General features: G+C 40.0%; 1 protein-coding gene across 2 annotated transcripts in view; it reads left to right on the top strand.

Annotated features, from left to right (window-relative positions):
- Window positions 1-4,135: 4,135 nt before the first annotated feature.
- Window positions 4,136-14,514, top strand: part of FAM122C (family with sequence similarity 122C) — a 47,396-nt gene continuing 37,017 nt past the window's right edge. For both annotated transcript variants that reach the window (XM_032428366.1, XM_032428367.1), the window contains exons 1-3: window positions 4,136-4,205; window positions 4,511-4,697; window positions 9,768-9,846. In XM_032428366.1, the coding sequence (XP_032284257.1) occupies window positions 4,591-4,697; window positions 9,768-9,846 (186 nt within the window). In that variant the 5' untranslated portion in view covers window positions 4,136-4,205; window positions 4,511-4,590. The remainder of the gene's footprint in view (window positions 4,206-4,510; window positions 4,698-9,767; window positions 9,847-14,514) is intronic.

Genomic DNA, 14,514 nt, shown 5'->3' with positions numbered 1-14,514 from the left:
ATTTTGAAAAGAACCAATAGTTTGGAGGCACTGGAGCATCCTCGTTCAGAGGAGTTTGGGCCGATATTCATGGGAAGTAGAAACCTGTGGTTTCCAGGTTTTTTTCAATGCCAGTTTGTTTGCTCTGATCTCTGTGATCTCCGCCCACTTCTTAAATCCCTTGATTTTGTTGGTCTTTGGAGGGGCTGATTTCTTTTTCAGATAATCCATTTGGATGCACTAGACAAAAGAGAAATGAAAAAAAGCAATGGTGTAAAAATAAAGAGAATCTAATGAGAGTTCATATAGCGAGTGGCAAGCACTCATCTCCATTTTACAAGCACTGTTAGCTTCAACGATATTAGGAAAAGTCCTGAAGAACAAGTAGCAGAGCCAATTTTTTTTTTCTTTCTAAGATTTACGGAGACCCTAACAATAGCCATTCAGCATGTGTGAGGCCTGGAATAATTTATTTTATTTAACAAACACCTACATAGCAGTTACCGTGTGCTAGGCCCCATTCTAAGAGCTTTAGAAATATTAACTCATTTAATCCTCACTACTTGAATGACCCTGGGATAAAGATGGTATTGTATTGTGTTAATCAAACATAGAGAGAAATATAGGAAATTTAATAGTTATGAAATTGGTTTCAAAATTTAGCCAAAGTAGTTTTACCTGCCTCTTCAACTTAGTTGTCCCATATTAAACTTGCCAAGCCCAATCATTTTATTCTTCAATGTTAGTATTTGCTGCTTGTAATACAGAGTTTTTAAGAGTTTTTGGATAGTTTCCTTTAAACTGCCTATATTTTTCTGCCAACTGGATTAGAAAAGCAAGCTCTGTTTCGATCAATTTATGTAGCTCTTTTTATCTCAAGCTCTCAGCAACCCCCTCATCTGCTCAAAAAAATATAGTACATTCTATTGTTCACAATAGCTAGTAAATAATCATCTGTTGACCACATGCAGAGTCCCTAACTCTGAGGAGTCAAACAATTTAGTAGAATCCCTGGGGCGCCTGGGTGGCTCAGTCGTTAAGCGTCTGCCTTCAGCTCAGGTCATGATCCCAGGGTCCTGGGATTGAGCCCCGCATCGGGCTCCCTGCTCGGCGGGGAGCCTGCTTCTCCCTCTCCCACTCTCCCTGCTTGTGTTCCTTCTCTCACTGTGTCTCTCTCTGTCAAATAAATAAATAAAAATCTTTAAAAAAAATTTAGTAGAATCCCTAACTTTCAGGGGTGCCTGGGTGGCTCAGTTGGTTAAGCCGCTGCCTTTGGCTCAGGTCCTGATCCCGGGGTCCTGGAATCGAGCCTGGCATCGCATCGGGTTCCCTGCTCATCGGGGAGTCCGCTTCTCCCTCTCCCTCTGCCCCTCTTCCTTGCTCATGTTCTCCCGCGCGTGCTCTCTCTCAAATAAATAAATAAAATCTTAAGAAAAAAAAAAAAAGAATCCCTAACTTTCAGGAGCTTAACAATTAGGAGAAACTCAAGGGCATGTGAGAAGATGGATGCTACTTTGGCCATTATTTCCAGATTCTATTCATATCATTCTTGCCTATCTAGTTTCTTTTACCCTTCATGTAAATCTTTTGGGAGGTTTGGGGTATTTGTGGTTTGTGGGCTTGAGTTCAACTTGTCTTTGACTTGCTCTTGTGATAATTAAAAGTTAACCAGTTGCTTAAAAGTTGCCATGACGACTGATAAATTAACAACTGATTATGACATATTTGTGGGACACCTGTTATAAGTAAGAGGCCTGGTTCAAATGGCAGCAGACCGGGACAAAGCAAAAACAGGAGTAGCGTAAGTGGCAAGGTATAGATCTAAGCAAACCAGCAATCTAAGATCACGGCATATTGCTATGGAACAGCAGGAGATGATCATGACACACAGCTAGGTTGGTATAATAATGCATGAAGAGAAAGGGGAAAATGTAAAAATAATTTCTTTAAATGTTGTGTTTGCCACTGTAGTATATAGAATTGTTTTTCCAGTACTTGTTCCTTTTGACATTCTAACTTGCTTATGTACTATGGGTTCCTGGCATTCAGCTACACTTTAGAGAATTCCTCCTCTTTGATAATAGCTGAAAACTTCCTGCCATCTCAAGCATGTAGTCGTTTCATATTACTACCCCTTTTCTTGAAAGTCTCTCAGTTGCTATTTCTTTGTCATTTTATTATCTATTTTCTTAGTGTTCTTGTACTTAGTTTTTAAAAAATTAGGATCTGTGATGCTTAGGCATGATAAGATTGTCTATTCATTCAAAATATATCCTTTAAATCTTATTACTTGCCACAAATATTAACAAACTCTTTGAAAAGTAAAATGAGCAGTAGAATGGAGGGAAGGTCTACTTACTTTCTGGTGTACCCACCATTTTTCTGCTATTCAGTTTGGCTTTGACCCCTGTTCTGTATTTAACCACTGCCTTCTACATTCACCCTGTCTTTACTCAGCTTTAACTGCCATCTTTTGTAAACCTTCCAGGTACCCTGGGAACTTTAACAGTGGCCTTCAGGAGATCTTGGTATCAGCTCAGATTCTACTGCTACCTAATTATGTGCCATTAATCTCCCTGGAATTTTAACAACTGTAAAATAGAAGTGACTTGCGTACCTTACAAAATAGCTGTGAATGACAGGTTATTTAAACTTGCATTTATTCATAAAATAATTTAATAAATATTTATCAAAGTGCTTATGAGTATAGAAATAGTATCCAGAGAAATATCCAGAGGCCCCTCATCTGTCTTTTCACTTAAATAAGAGGGCAGAGGAATCTTGGCTTTGCCACTTAGCAGTTATAATTTGAGTAACCCCTCTGGGCTTCAGCTTCCTCCTTTGAAAAATGGGCATTGTGATGGTGCCTACCTCACAGAGTTACTGTAAGTATTAAATGCAATCACATATTTAAAGTGCTTAGGACAGTGCCTGGCATATAATTAAGTGCATGAAAAATGGTAGCTATTGTTAACCTGTCTTACATTAGGAAAGGAGACTCCAAATCGTCCTCATGTCTGGGATTTAGATAACCCAATTCTGCCTAATATAATTAAGCTTTTCTTATTCTATTCTCAGAATGAATGAAGAATGATTATGATCATTCGTGTCATAACTTGTCATGAACTCTTTCAAGATAATCCCATTATTTTAAGTTCACCACTGATTAGCTGAGCAGGGTTCATGACTGAACCAATTGAGATAAATATGTGAAGACATTTTTTTAAACTGTAAAGTGTTATACCACGTAATGATTATTTTAATTAATAACTCTAATTTCAGTAGTTTCACTTGCCTTCTCTGCCAGTCCTCTATATGGTTCCTTTTTAAAAGGTATGGTTTTACAAAATTGTTAGTGTGGAGTTAAGATTTCAGTACTCAATGTGGCTCATTAACTGGTGGTGAAAAATTCTAAAAGAGCAATTCTTACAATGTTTGAGCCATGACAGCATTATTAAATGGAAACCCTGATCTGGATGGATACTAAATTCTGAGATTTGTTTTAAGTAAATAAGCTTCTCTAACTCAAATCATTTTCTTAGATGAATAGCTTTGAGAAGCTAAATTTTATTTAGTGTAAAAATACACTTACGATTATGGTTAAAAAACAAACAATGAGATCACATGGAAAACAATGATTCGTCCGCACAATTGGTTCAACTGAGTTAGCGCCCTACAAGGCCACTTTAGCGGCAGGTGGCAGGTCTTGGGTTGGTTTCCGCTCCCCCCCGCCCCCGAGGTATAGCTTTTTTTTTTTTTTTTTTTGACATATAGCGTTTTTTAAATTACAATTGTGTAGTGTTGGCTATAACAGGATGGAAAAATTCGTCACGGGAGTTAACAAGCTTATTGGCCTCAGTTATACGGGGATAATGGGCTAATCAAACCAGAGAAAATTGAGTATTAGACATAGCGCAGAAAGGACGGCGCTCCCATACAGCTTACTCCTCCCCACCCTTTCTTTCCTAAATAACGGTCAGTGAAAAACGATCCCTGGGTTCACATAGAAGCAGAGGAACAACCACGGTGAATCTCCACGAGGAATAAAGAGAGGACCGGGCTTGGAGTAAAAAGTCGGCTCCTAAGACTGCGCGTGCGCCCCAGGCAAGGCTGACAAAGACGCCCTCATTGACTCTCATTGCTTGCGTAATAAGCATGCGTCAGCGGGCAGGGCACCGGGCGCAGGTGCAGAGGGGCGGCACCCGACGGATTCGCGAAGGCGACAGGTTGTAGTTTTTGTTTTGGCCGGAAAGGCTTACCTGGGGTTTCTTTTGCTGAGAGAAATTAAGAACGATTCACGGGGTGACTAAGATAAATTCCTCATTTTCATTATAGACTTGGAGGTGGAAGATCTCAGCGTTAGGGACCCCGAGGTTGGGGGATAGGAGGTTCGGAGCCAGTCCTGCCCGACTTTGTGCCCACTGGTATTAGGGATGGTAGGGCTGCAAAGGTGAGCACCTCACTCGTCTAAGAGGTTCCTCCTTCCTTCTCTTTTCCCCCTTTTCCTCTCTGCCTGCATCTCCTCACCCAGGTGACTTGTCCTTATGTGAATGGGAGCCAGAAAACCTTGAGAACTTGGAACCAAGCAGTGGTTTCTTCCTCGACGTGGACATGGCACAAGAGAAAATGGAACTAGACTCGGAGCTGCTGCCGAGTTCAACTACCACAGATGACATGCTGAGGAGATCCAACAGCGCCCCTTTGATCAATGGGCTTGGGTGAGCAAGCAGGGGGTGGGTGGCAGGAGGTGGGGAAAGTGACTTCGATAGCATTCCCATGACTCTCTCCATCGAGGTTCTACAGGTGTCTCCCTTGTTCCTGCTGTCGGGAGATCTCACCCTCAGCCTTGGGGGGAGTGGGATGGGCAGGCCGGAGGGAGAGCGAACACCTCCCCTGAGGTTGACACACATGTGAACCTGGACGTCCTCTTCTGACAGTCCACCAGGACCCAAAAGCAGCAACCTATTGGTGTGGAGCACGACTTTTTTTTTAACTTCACCCCACCTCTTACCCACTCCTTTGAAGAAACTGAGCATTCCCCACCCTCACCTCCAGATCTTCTGTGATGACTGTAATTTTCTGTCATTCTCTCAGCTGCTTTGTCACCTCTGACCTTCACCTCTAGCAAATGGAAGTGGTTGCCAAGCGAAAAACCTTGGGCCTTTTTTACACCTAGTTTTTATTTGAACAAAAAGTTTGTTAGGTACCACAGAAACTTGATCTCCTAAATTTTGCATTCTCAATGGCCAGTACTGCCCCAAACTTGGTTCTTGGGGGTGTGTGAAAAAAATCTTGCTCTTTTTATGTATAAGCCACAGCTATAAATACAACAATTACGTGAGAATTTTCAAGAGGGAGTAATTGGTGGGGGGGAAATGTCAAAAACAGTTCCTTAGAGGGCTGATAATGAAAAGCATAAGATTTAAAAACACTGTCCTAACTGATGGTTCACTATTTCCTGCACATATCCAAAAGTCTGGCATGACACATGCTTATAATTTCTTAAAATAGAATTTGAAAGTAAGATCTTGGATCTCACATCCAGTGTCATGAAGTTTTATCAGTATTGTGAAAATGTTTGAAAAATGCATTCACTCCCTGTGTTAGTAATTTTGCTCCTCCCTTTTCCTAGCATCATTCTAATTGATAGTTATAAATCACAACTGTTAGAAGTGAACTCAGAGACCAGATCTACCCTCCTTATTTAACATATGAGGAAACTGAGGCCCATAAGTCTCTAAAATGACATAGTAATAGAGCCAGTATGTCCTGGCTGTGTCTCCTGATTCCTAAGCTAGTGATTTGTCCACTACTAATCAACTTCTAAGCTTTTTTTTTTTTAAAAAAAGATTTGTTTATTTTTGAGAGAGTGCAAGTGTCGGGGGGAGGAGCAGAGGAAGAGGGAGAGAGAAACTCCAGCAGATTCCGTGCTGAGCATGGAGCCCGACTCGGAGCTTGATCCCACGACCTGAGCGGAAACCAAGAGTCAGACGCTTAGCCGACTGCCCAGCCAGTGCCCCTCAGCTTCGAAGTTTATTTAACCAAATTCAGCTTTCTGGTCATTTGAGATAAGGAAGAATATAGTATACAAAAGGAAAAGCTAACTAAGATTTAACAAAAAAAAATACGTGATCTTTTCTAATAGGCAGAGAAATAAAGGGGCAGCAGCTGTGCATGTTGGGCTGAAAACAAGAACTTCTACAAATTCAGGATTGACTCTAATCCTGTTGTATGAGAACATGAATTGTTATGAACCTGCTCTGCTAGAAGAAAAGACTTGGGGAGAATGTTGGTTTTATTGGAAGCCTTTATGAAACGTAAAAAAAAAACAAGTTGCAAACAGTCTTAGAAGCAGAGTGATGGCAGTTATCCCTTCATGCTTTGTTTTGTTCTGCAGGACTTAAATTTTTTATTTTTTATCATATTAGAGTATAGTTACAGTGTCAGATTCTGTAGCTTAAGCTCCTGATGGATGAAGTGAAATTGGTACAGAAAGGTAAGAGGCAACTGCATATTTACCTAATAGGAGTTAAAGATAAAGAAACTGCAAGGTGGACCAAGTCCAGGGACTCTTGTCTATCAAAAAAAGGTAGCATGAAGATGATACATGACATGCCTGAGGTCAGGGAACTTGGCCAAATGATCTCCTGAGGGCAGATTTTGTGCCGTTGTGGCCAGTTTAGGATGTGGCCAGGGAAGTGAGAACAATTTAGAGTAGAGTTACACAAGGCCTCTGTTGAATTCATGTTCACCTCCATTCTTTTCAGTTGCATATGTACACTGCTCACTTCCCTCACTTTCACTTAATTGAGCCTCTAATACTTGTTGCCTTGCCTCTTTCACCGCTCACTAAATAATTGTTGCACTTCTTTCAAGTAATTTTCTAATTTTGCTTGATGCTTCCTGTATATAAACACAATCTCTCTTGCACCAGCATTTGCAGAAATTTGTTCCTTAAATATAAACTCCTTAATACAAGTATTAATGTTTTTAAAGTTCCTGCACTGTTTTGTGTACATCTTGTATTAATAAAAATACCAATGTCAAAAGTTTTGAACCTCTTGGTTCTTTATCCTCTTTAGCCCTCTACTTAACTGACTTCACTATTGGTGTCAATAACTTTGTTTAAAGGTAGTAGGTTTTTTTTTCTTTCACTTCTCTGGCCCTAATGAGAATTAGAGAGTAAGTTCTGGGATTTCTGCCATTGCCTTCCCCCTGTAAATACCTCTAGCCTGATCCTGCATTTAAACTGTTTGAAAGTCAAACTACTGCCTGTAGGCCAAATCCAGCCTGCCACTTGATTTTTGTAAATAAAGTTTTATTGGAAGATAGCCATGCCCATTTGCTTACTTATTGTCCACGGCCACTTTCCCACTATAGTAACCAAGCTGAGTAGTTGCCACAGAGATTGGATGTCCCACAAAGCCCAAAATATTTACTGTCTGGCCCTTTGCAGAAGTTTGCCAACCATCTGTTTTATTAAATTCTTACAAACCTGGAAAGAGAATAGTGGCCATAGAGAATGATTGCTTTGAGAATATAACTGGCATAAACATATTGCAGTTTAGATATTTAGACATAAATAAGCATATTTATGCTTATTGATCATTTGATGTGGAGCATTGAACATGTATCTAGTTATCACTTTTTCTAAGTTGTAGCACTTAACTCAGTTGTAGATATCACCTAGGATTTTATGAATTCATGTTGAATGATTCCTACCAATTGAAATATATGCTTCCTCAATGATTTTTTTCATTTATAGTCATTAAATTGACAGACAAAAATTTAGGCGAGAATATAATTGCCAGCCTTAAGAATTACCCCCCACGTACAAAAAAGTGGAAATATGTAACTCATTAGTGACCCTCCAACTTTCTTATAATGATTGCTAGAATCCATTCCTATTCTTGTAGGGGAAAATTCCTGGAAAATGAAGTAAAACTTAGACCCATGTATACACCCATCCTCTCATAAAATATTGAATTACTGCCTGTTATATACACATTACCATGCTGCAAAGATGTATCTCGACCCAATAAGCTTTTAATTTAGTAGGGCAAATATATAATCAAAGGATTTAAATATATGATGGAGTAAGATCTATGCATAGGGAGGGAAAGAAAGTGCTAGGGAGATTCGAAGAATGGAGTGAGAAATGACAGCAGGATTGGTGAGGGATAAGGAAAATGTTCTTGGAGAGGAGGCATATGAGATGGGTCCTGATGGACTGATAGGAAGCAGACAGGAAGAGGGGACCCAGAGAGCTGGGACAGCATTCCAAGTATATGGAATAAGCTTGGAGACAGAAAAACATAGGTGTATTCCAGAGAGCTTGTCAACTCTGCCTGGATCACTGGCTCCCAGATACTCATCTGCTGACCAGTGCTGATCCTAGGTGACTTTTTCACTAACCCATGTTTTTAAAAAAGTTAAGTGCAGAGTACTTAAATACGTTGTGATATAGTTGGCCAAATGTCTTTTCCTGGGCAGGACTGTACTTTATCCTGAGGTTGTTTTAATTTTTTTAATACCAAAATGCCCTTTTATAAATGAAATGATGGTGTTGGTAGATGGTGGGATTTTTTTACTTGGCAAAAGAAAGATGGTTAGCAACTGTATGTTTGTGCCAAGATTTTGTTTTGAAATTTTACTAGTCCATGAAATCCAAAAGGCTAGAGCTAAATGGTGGCGAGCTTTGAATGTCATTGTAAAGAATGTAACTGAATTCAGCTCACAATGAAGAGTTACTGAAAGTTGTGAGCAGGTAGACTGCCGTAGGGACAAAAGCAAGATGAAGGGACAAATTAGACTATTGCAGAGTACGTAGGAAAGTACAAAGGCTTTGAATTGGTTTTTGGCCAGGAGTCTGAAAAGAATAAGATGGCTATAAGAGAGACCTAGCACCTGATTGGATGTGGCAAAAAAAAAAAAGGAAGTGCTAACGTTGACTTCTTACGTCATCGGGGAAACCTGGGTATAAGGTACATGGGAACCCTCTGTATTTTTGCAATGTCTTGTGAGTCTTAAACTCCTTCAAAATAAAAAAGTTAAAACAAAAAGAAGACATGAAAAAGAAAAGACTTGTTCAGGGTCCCAAGCTCAAATAGGGCCGAGGCACCACGGAAGCTGAGGAAGACAAGCCCCTGCGTAAGCAGGGAACAGCTGCTTAGCTCCAGTCTCTTGTTGCCATGTGGGAATGTGGCCCAGTGTGGACCCAGCTTGCAGATTTTCAACAGAAGCTAGAAATCCGGAATCTGGATTATTTATGTGAAACCTCTCAGCATTTCAAGTGTGTGTAACTAACTTAAAAACGTTTTGATCCCGAGTAGGTCAAACAAAACACATCTGTGAAAATCTCCATTCTGTTAACTCCTGCTATTGATTATCCCTCTTGTTCATGTGAAAACTTCAGAGTTGAGAGGGAATTGGGACTGCACATGGTAGCTGCAATCATAAATTTAAATCAGTTACAGGTTTACACAGAAAATGATGCATTTCCAGGGTCACGATAAATTATTCTTATTCTTGGTAGCATGATTAGTGGCATGCTTGAGAATTCCTTCCCTTACATGGAGATTTGTTTAGGCTCAGCCAACTAAGGCTTTGTGTGCGTGTGCGTGTGTGTGTGTGTGTGTGCACGCGCATGTTCTAATTTCTCCATCTGTACAGCTGTCTCCACAAAGAACCTATTTACATTAATGGCATTGCTGTTTAAGTATTTGAAACCTTATTTCTTTAAAAAAATTTTTTGTAACGGATTTCAAATGTTTTCTTTTTCTTCATAGTGATAACTCACAGGTGTTCCAAGCTGACACGTTAACAACTCCAAGAAATAACACAACATTTATGGTACAACATTGTCTGGTAAGAAAATGCTTGTAGCAGCCTCACTGGCCAAGACTTGTGCTATTGGTCTTAACTAGTGGTCCTCAAACTTGAGTGTGCACCTGGAAGGCTTGTTAAAACAGACTGCTGGGGGCGCCTGGGTGGCTCAGATGGTTAGGTGTCTGCCTTCGGCTCGGGTCATGATCTCAGGGTCCTGGGATCGAGCCCCACATCGGGCTCCCTGCTTGGCATGGAGCCTGCTTCTCCCTCTCCCTCTACTGTTCCCCCTGCTTGTGCTCTCTCGCTCTCTCTGTCAAATAAATAAATAAAATCTTTGGGGGAAAAAAATAAATAAAAAATAAAACAGACTACTGGCCCTCAACCCCAGAGTTTCTGATTCTGGGGGTATGGGGCAGGGCCTGAGAATCTGCATTTCCAGCAAGTTCCCAATTTGAGAAACAGTGCTCTAAACATCACTGAAGGAAAAATAAATACGTTGACTACAGTTTTGATTGCTTGGCTGCAGCTGCAGCAGAATTAACTTTTAAATCCCATCTGGATTTAACATTGAGATTTGTTTTCATGTATAAGACCATCTGGCTTCCAATTTTTAAAAGAACATTCTAATTTTGAGAGGAAAATTTGCAAGCTCTCCTAAGAGTAGTTTTTAGGCTTTTACTTCAACTTTTATCTCTCATTTATCTTGAATTGAAAATAAGGTTTGTTTTTCATGGTGTTATAATGTAATCTCTAAATTATAACTCTTATCTACTAATTATCCTGTAAACATAGGAAATATGCTTGTAGATCAGTAAACCAAAACGAACAAATGATTCACTATATGAATCTTTTTATTGATGTGAAATTCATATAAGATACAGTTAACTATTTTAAAGTATACAATTCAGGGGCATTTAGTGCATTTACAGTGTTGTTCAGCTACCACCTCTCTTTTCTTTCAGAAAGCATACATCCTAGGGCGCCTGGGTGGCTCAGTCTGTTGAGCATCCAATTCTTGATTTTGGCTCAGGTCATGATCTCAGGGTCATGAGATCCAGCCCCATGTCAGCTCCGTGCTGGGCGTGGAGCCTGCTTGAGATTCTCTCTCTGCCCCTCCCCCATCCTCCCTCTCAAAAAAAAAAAAAAAAAAGCACACATCCTTCTCTTGTTCCCTAGGTGGAAAGCTTGCAGTCTTTCATCATTGAATATGATATTAGGTATAGGTTTTGGTAAATGCCCTTTATTGTGTTAGGGAAATTCCTTTCTGTTCCTACTTGCTGAGTATTTTTATCATGAAAGCATGTTGAATTGTTTCAAATGCTTTCTGCATCTATTGAGATGATCATGTGTTTTTTTCCCCCTCTGTTCTAATATGATGCATTACATTGATTTTCTTATATTGAACCACCTTTGCATTCCTGAGATAAATCCCACTTGGTTCTGTTGTATAATCCTCTTAATGTACTGTTAGATTTGGCTTGCTATTATTTTGTTGAGAATTCTTCCATCTGTATTCATAAGGGACGTTTGTCTGTAGTTTTCTTATAGTCTCTTTGCTGGCTTTGGTATCAGGGTAATGCTGATCTCATAGAATGTGTTAGGAAATGTTCCTCTTCTTCTATTTTTGGAAGAGTTTGAGTAGGACTGGTATTGATTCTTCTTTAAATGTTTGGTAAAATTCACCAGTGAAGCCATATCCGGTCCTAGACTTCTTTGTTGGGAGGGTTTTGAAACAGATTGTATCTCTGTACTTGTTTACAGATCTGTTGAGATTTTCTCTTTTCTCTTGAGTCAGTTTGGTAATTTGTGTGTTTTTTAGGAATTTGTCCATTTCTTCTAGATTATCTAATTTGTTGACATATAATTGTTCATAGATTTCTCTTACATGATTTTTTAGTGAAATGTTACAGCTTGGAACCCATTTTAAAATATTGCCTCCTAATCTTGAAACTGGATATTTTCCAGGGTGCCTAGGTGGTGTAGTCAGTTAAGCGTCCAACTCAGTTTCAGCTCACGTTGTGATCATATGGGTCATGGGATCAAGCCCCACGCTAGGATCTGCGCTCAGCATGGAGTCTGCTTGAGGCTTTTTCTCCCTCTCCCTCTGCCCCTCCCCCATATGCATGCACACTCTCTCTAAAAAAATAAATCTTTTTAAAAATTATTTTAAAAAGAAACTGGATATTTTCTTCTTTGTAGAACGATATCCAATATTATTTCCACAAATGCAATATTATACTGGGGAAAAAATAGAATTGTTTATTAAACAAATCTTCCTTCTTCCATTCACTCACTCATTTACTCATTCATTTAATGGTATTTATTGAGCACTTGCTTGTATGTCGAAGACCTCCATACCTAGTCGTTCTTCTTTTCTGCTCAGCCAAGTCTACAAATTTTTTTAGGAATCTCCTATGTATTAAGCCCTGATCTAGTTGCCAGAGAGATCTAACCTAGTATGAGGGGCTGAGGTAGGAAATGACCTCCTTTAGTTGAGCTCTTACTGATGTGTAGGAGTTAGCCAGCTTGGGATATGGATCATAGGGGCAGACAAGATTCCAGGTAAAAAAATGGCTTGTGTGAAGGCCTGGAAACGAAAGGGAATGTGGTGCGTCGAGAATAGAGTGTGTAGAGAATTTGAAAGAAGTGCATTGTAGCCAGTGTGGACGTAAAGATGAAGTGGTGAGAAATGAGATCGGAGATGTGGATTAGTACAAGATCTCGTAGGGCCTTCCAAGTCATGTTAAAGATTTTTCACTTTGTCCTCCTGAGGTCAGTGTGAAGCCATTGAAGAATTCTGAGTCTGTGATTGACATGACCAGATTTGAATCTTTAAAAGATTACCCTGGCTGCAGCGTGGTAAGTAGATTGGAAGTGGGCAAAAGGAGATGCAGGATGATCACACAGGAGGCAAGTGCAGTGACCTTGGCTACTGTGATGGCCATGGACGTGGAGAAGAGTGAGATTCATGAGATATTTGAAAGGTAGAATCAATTGCTGAGAGATTTGATGGAAGGTGGTCAATGCTTGTGGCAAAGATGACTACTAGGCCTCTCACTTGGGCAAGTGATGGGTCTGGTGGGGCCACAGAAGAGGGGAAACTTTGGCAAAAAAGTGGATTTAGAGGGGAAGATAAGTTTATTGTTGGACATGTTCAGTTTGAAGTTCTCTGGGATCTCTCAGTAGAGATATTAGTTATACTAGTTTGAAGCTCAGGATAGAGATCTGGGCTAGAGACACACATTTAGGCATCATCAGTAGATCCTTATTTAAAGCTGTGGGAATGAATGATGTGACCTATGGAGAGAGTATAAAAGGAAAAAAGAGGCTATAGGAAACAGCTTTAAAGATCACTAGTAGTACCATGAAAATACAAGGAAAAGTGTTAAGTTATATGCTGTCAAGTGGTCAAACATGATAAAAACTGAGTGTCCTTTGAGTTACCAAAATGGAGATTATTAATGAATTTCTTGTATTCGAAAGCAAGTTCCATGGAGAGAGGGGTGGGGTGAGATGAAGCCAGATTGGATTGGGTTGAAGAATGCCTGAGAAGTGAGGGCCTGTAAGTGGCATCATACAGACTAGCTTGGTTATTTGTATGCACGTTACCCTTTCTGCGCCTTAATTTCCTCTTCCGCAAGATGGGAATGTGACAGTATCTGCCTCATAGGTTTGTGGAAGTTGAGTACATTAATCGATGTAAAATATCTCAGAAAAACTGGAAGAAAGAGAAAAAGAGAAAAACGTAGAGCACATAGCACAACAATGTGACTATACTTGACACTACTGCACTGGTGCATTTAAACATGGTTAACACGATAAATTTTATGTTATGTGTATTTTACCACAGTCTAAAGAAAAAAAATGCAGGGCGCCTGGGTGGCTCAGTCGGTTAAGCATCTGCCTTCGGCTCAGGTCATGATCCCAGGGTCCTGGGATCGAGCCCCGCATCGGGCTCCCTGCTCGGCGGGGAGTCTGCTTCTTCCTCTGCCTCTGCCCCTCCCCCCTGCTCATGCATGCTCTCTCTCTCTCTCTCTCTCTCAAAAAAAAATAAAGAAAAAAATGCTTATAGCATATAAAAAAATCAGCGTAAAGCACTCAGCACAGCACTGACACATACTAAGCGCTCAATAAGTACTAGATGTTTTATTAGCAATAGTACATATAGAGAGCAAACATGTACCTGGCAGTTTTTTAAATGCATAATTTTCCTTAGGAATTCTAGGCTCTTAATTTGCGTAAGGTTCAATTTAATATGATACACGTTCCAAACAAACCATCTTACAGAACGGTTGTGTTTGGCAGAACTGACGTCATTCACACGGACTTGATGATGGGAATTTCAAGACTTATTGGTTTGGTTTGCTGTAACAGCATAATGCATAGGCTTTTATTTTGCTCGAAGTATCGCTTCGTTATTATTGTAAGACTTACGCAGGTTGATACTTGCTTTCAGGATAAATAGGCTGAATTGTCTGGGATAATGACATGATAATTAGAATGCTTTCGGCAGAAGTAACAAAATCCTGATATATCACGTTACAAGATAGAAACATCATTTTTGAAAAAATACACGTATTGTTGAGTGATAACATAAATCCTAAGTGTAAGGGTCCTTTCCCATACTAGACTGTCCTTAAAATTGGTGCTGCAGGAGCCTAGAGTTCACAGAGACAGAAAGTAGAATGGTGGTTGCCAGGGGCTGGG

This window comes from Phoca vitulina, unplaced genomic scaffold (genome assembly GCF_004348235.1).
Source record: "Phoca vitulina isolate PV1807 unplaced genomic scaffold, GSC_HSeal_1.0 scaffold39, whole genome shotgun sequence".
NCBI classification, from domain to species: Eukaryota; Metazoa; Chordata; class Mammalia; order Carnivora; family Phocidae; genus Phoca; species Phoca vitulina.
Note: the sequence above shows the minus strand (reverse complement) of the source record. Positions and strands in the feature narration are given on the sequence as shown.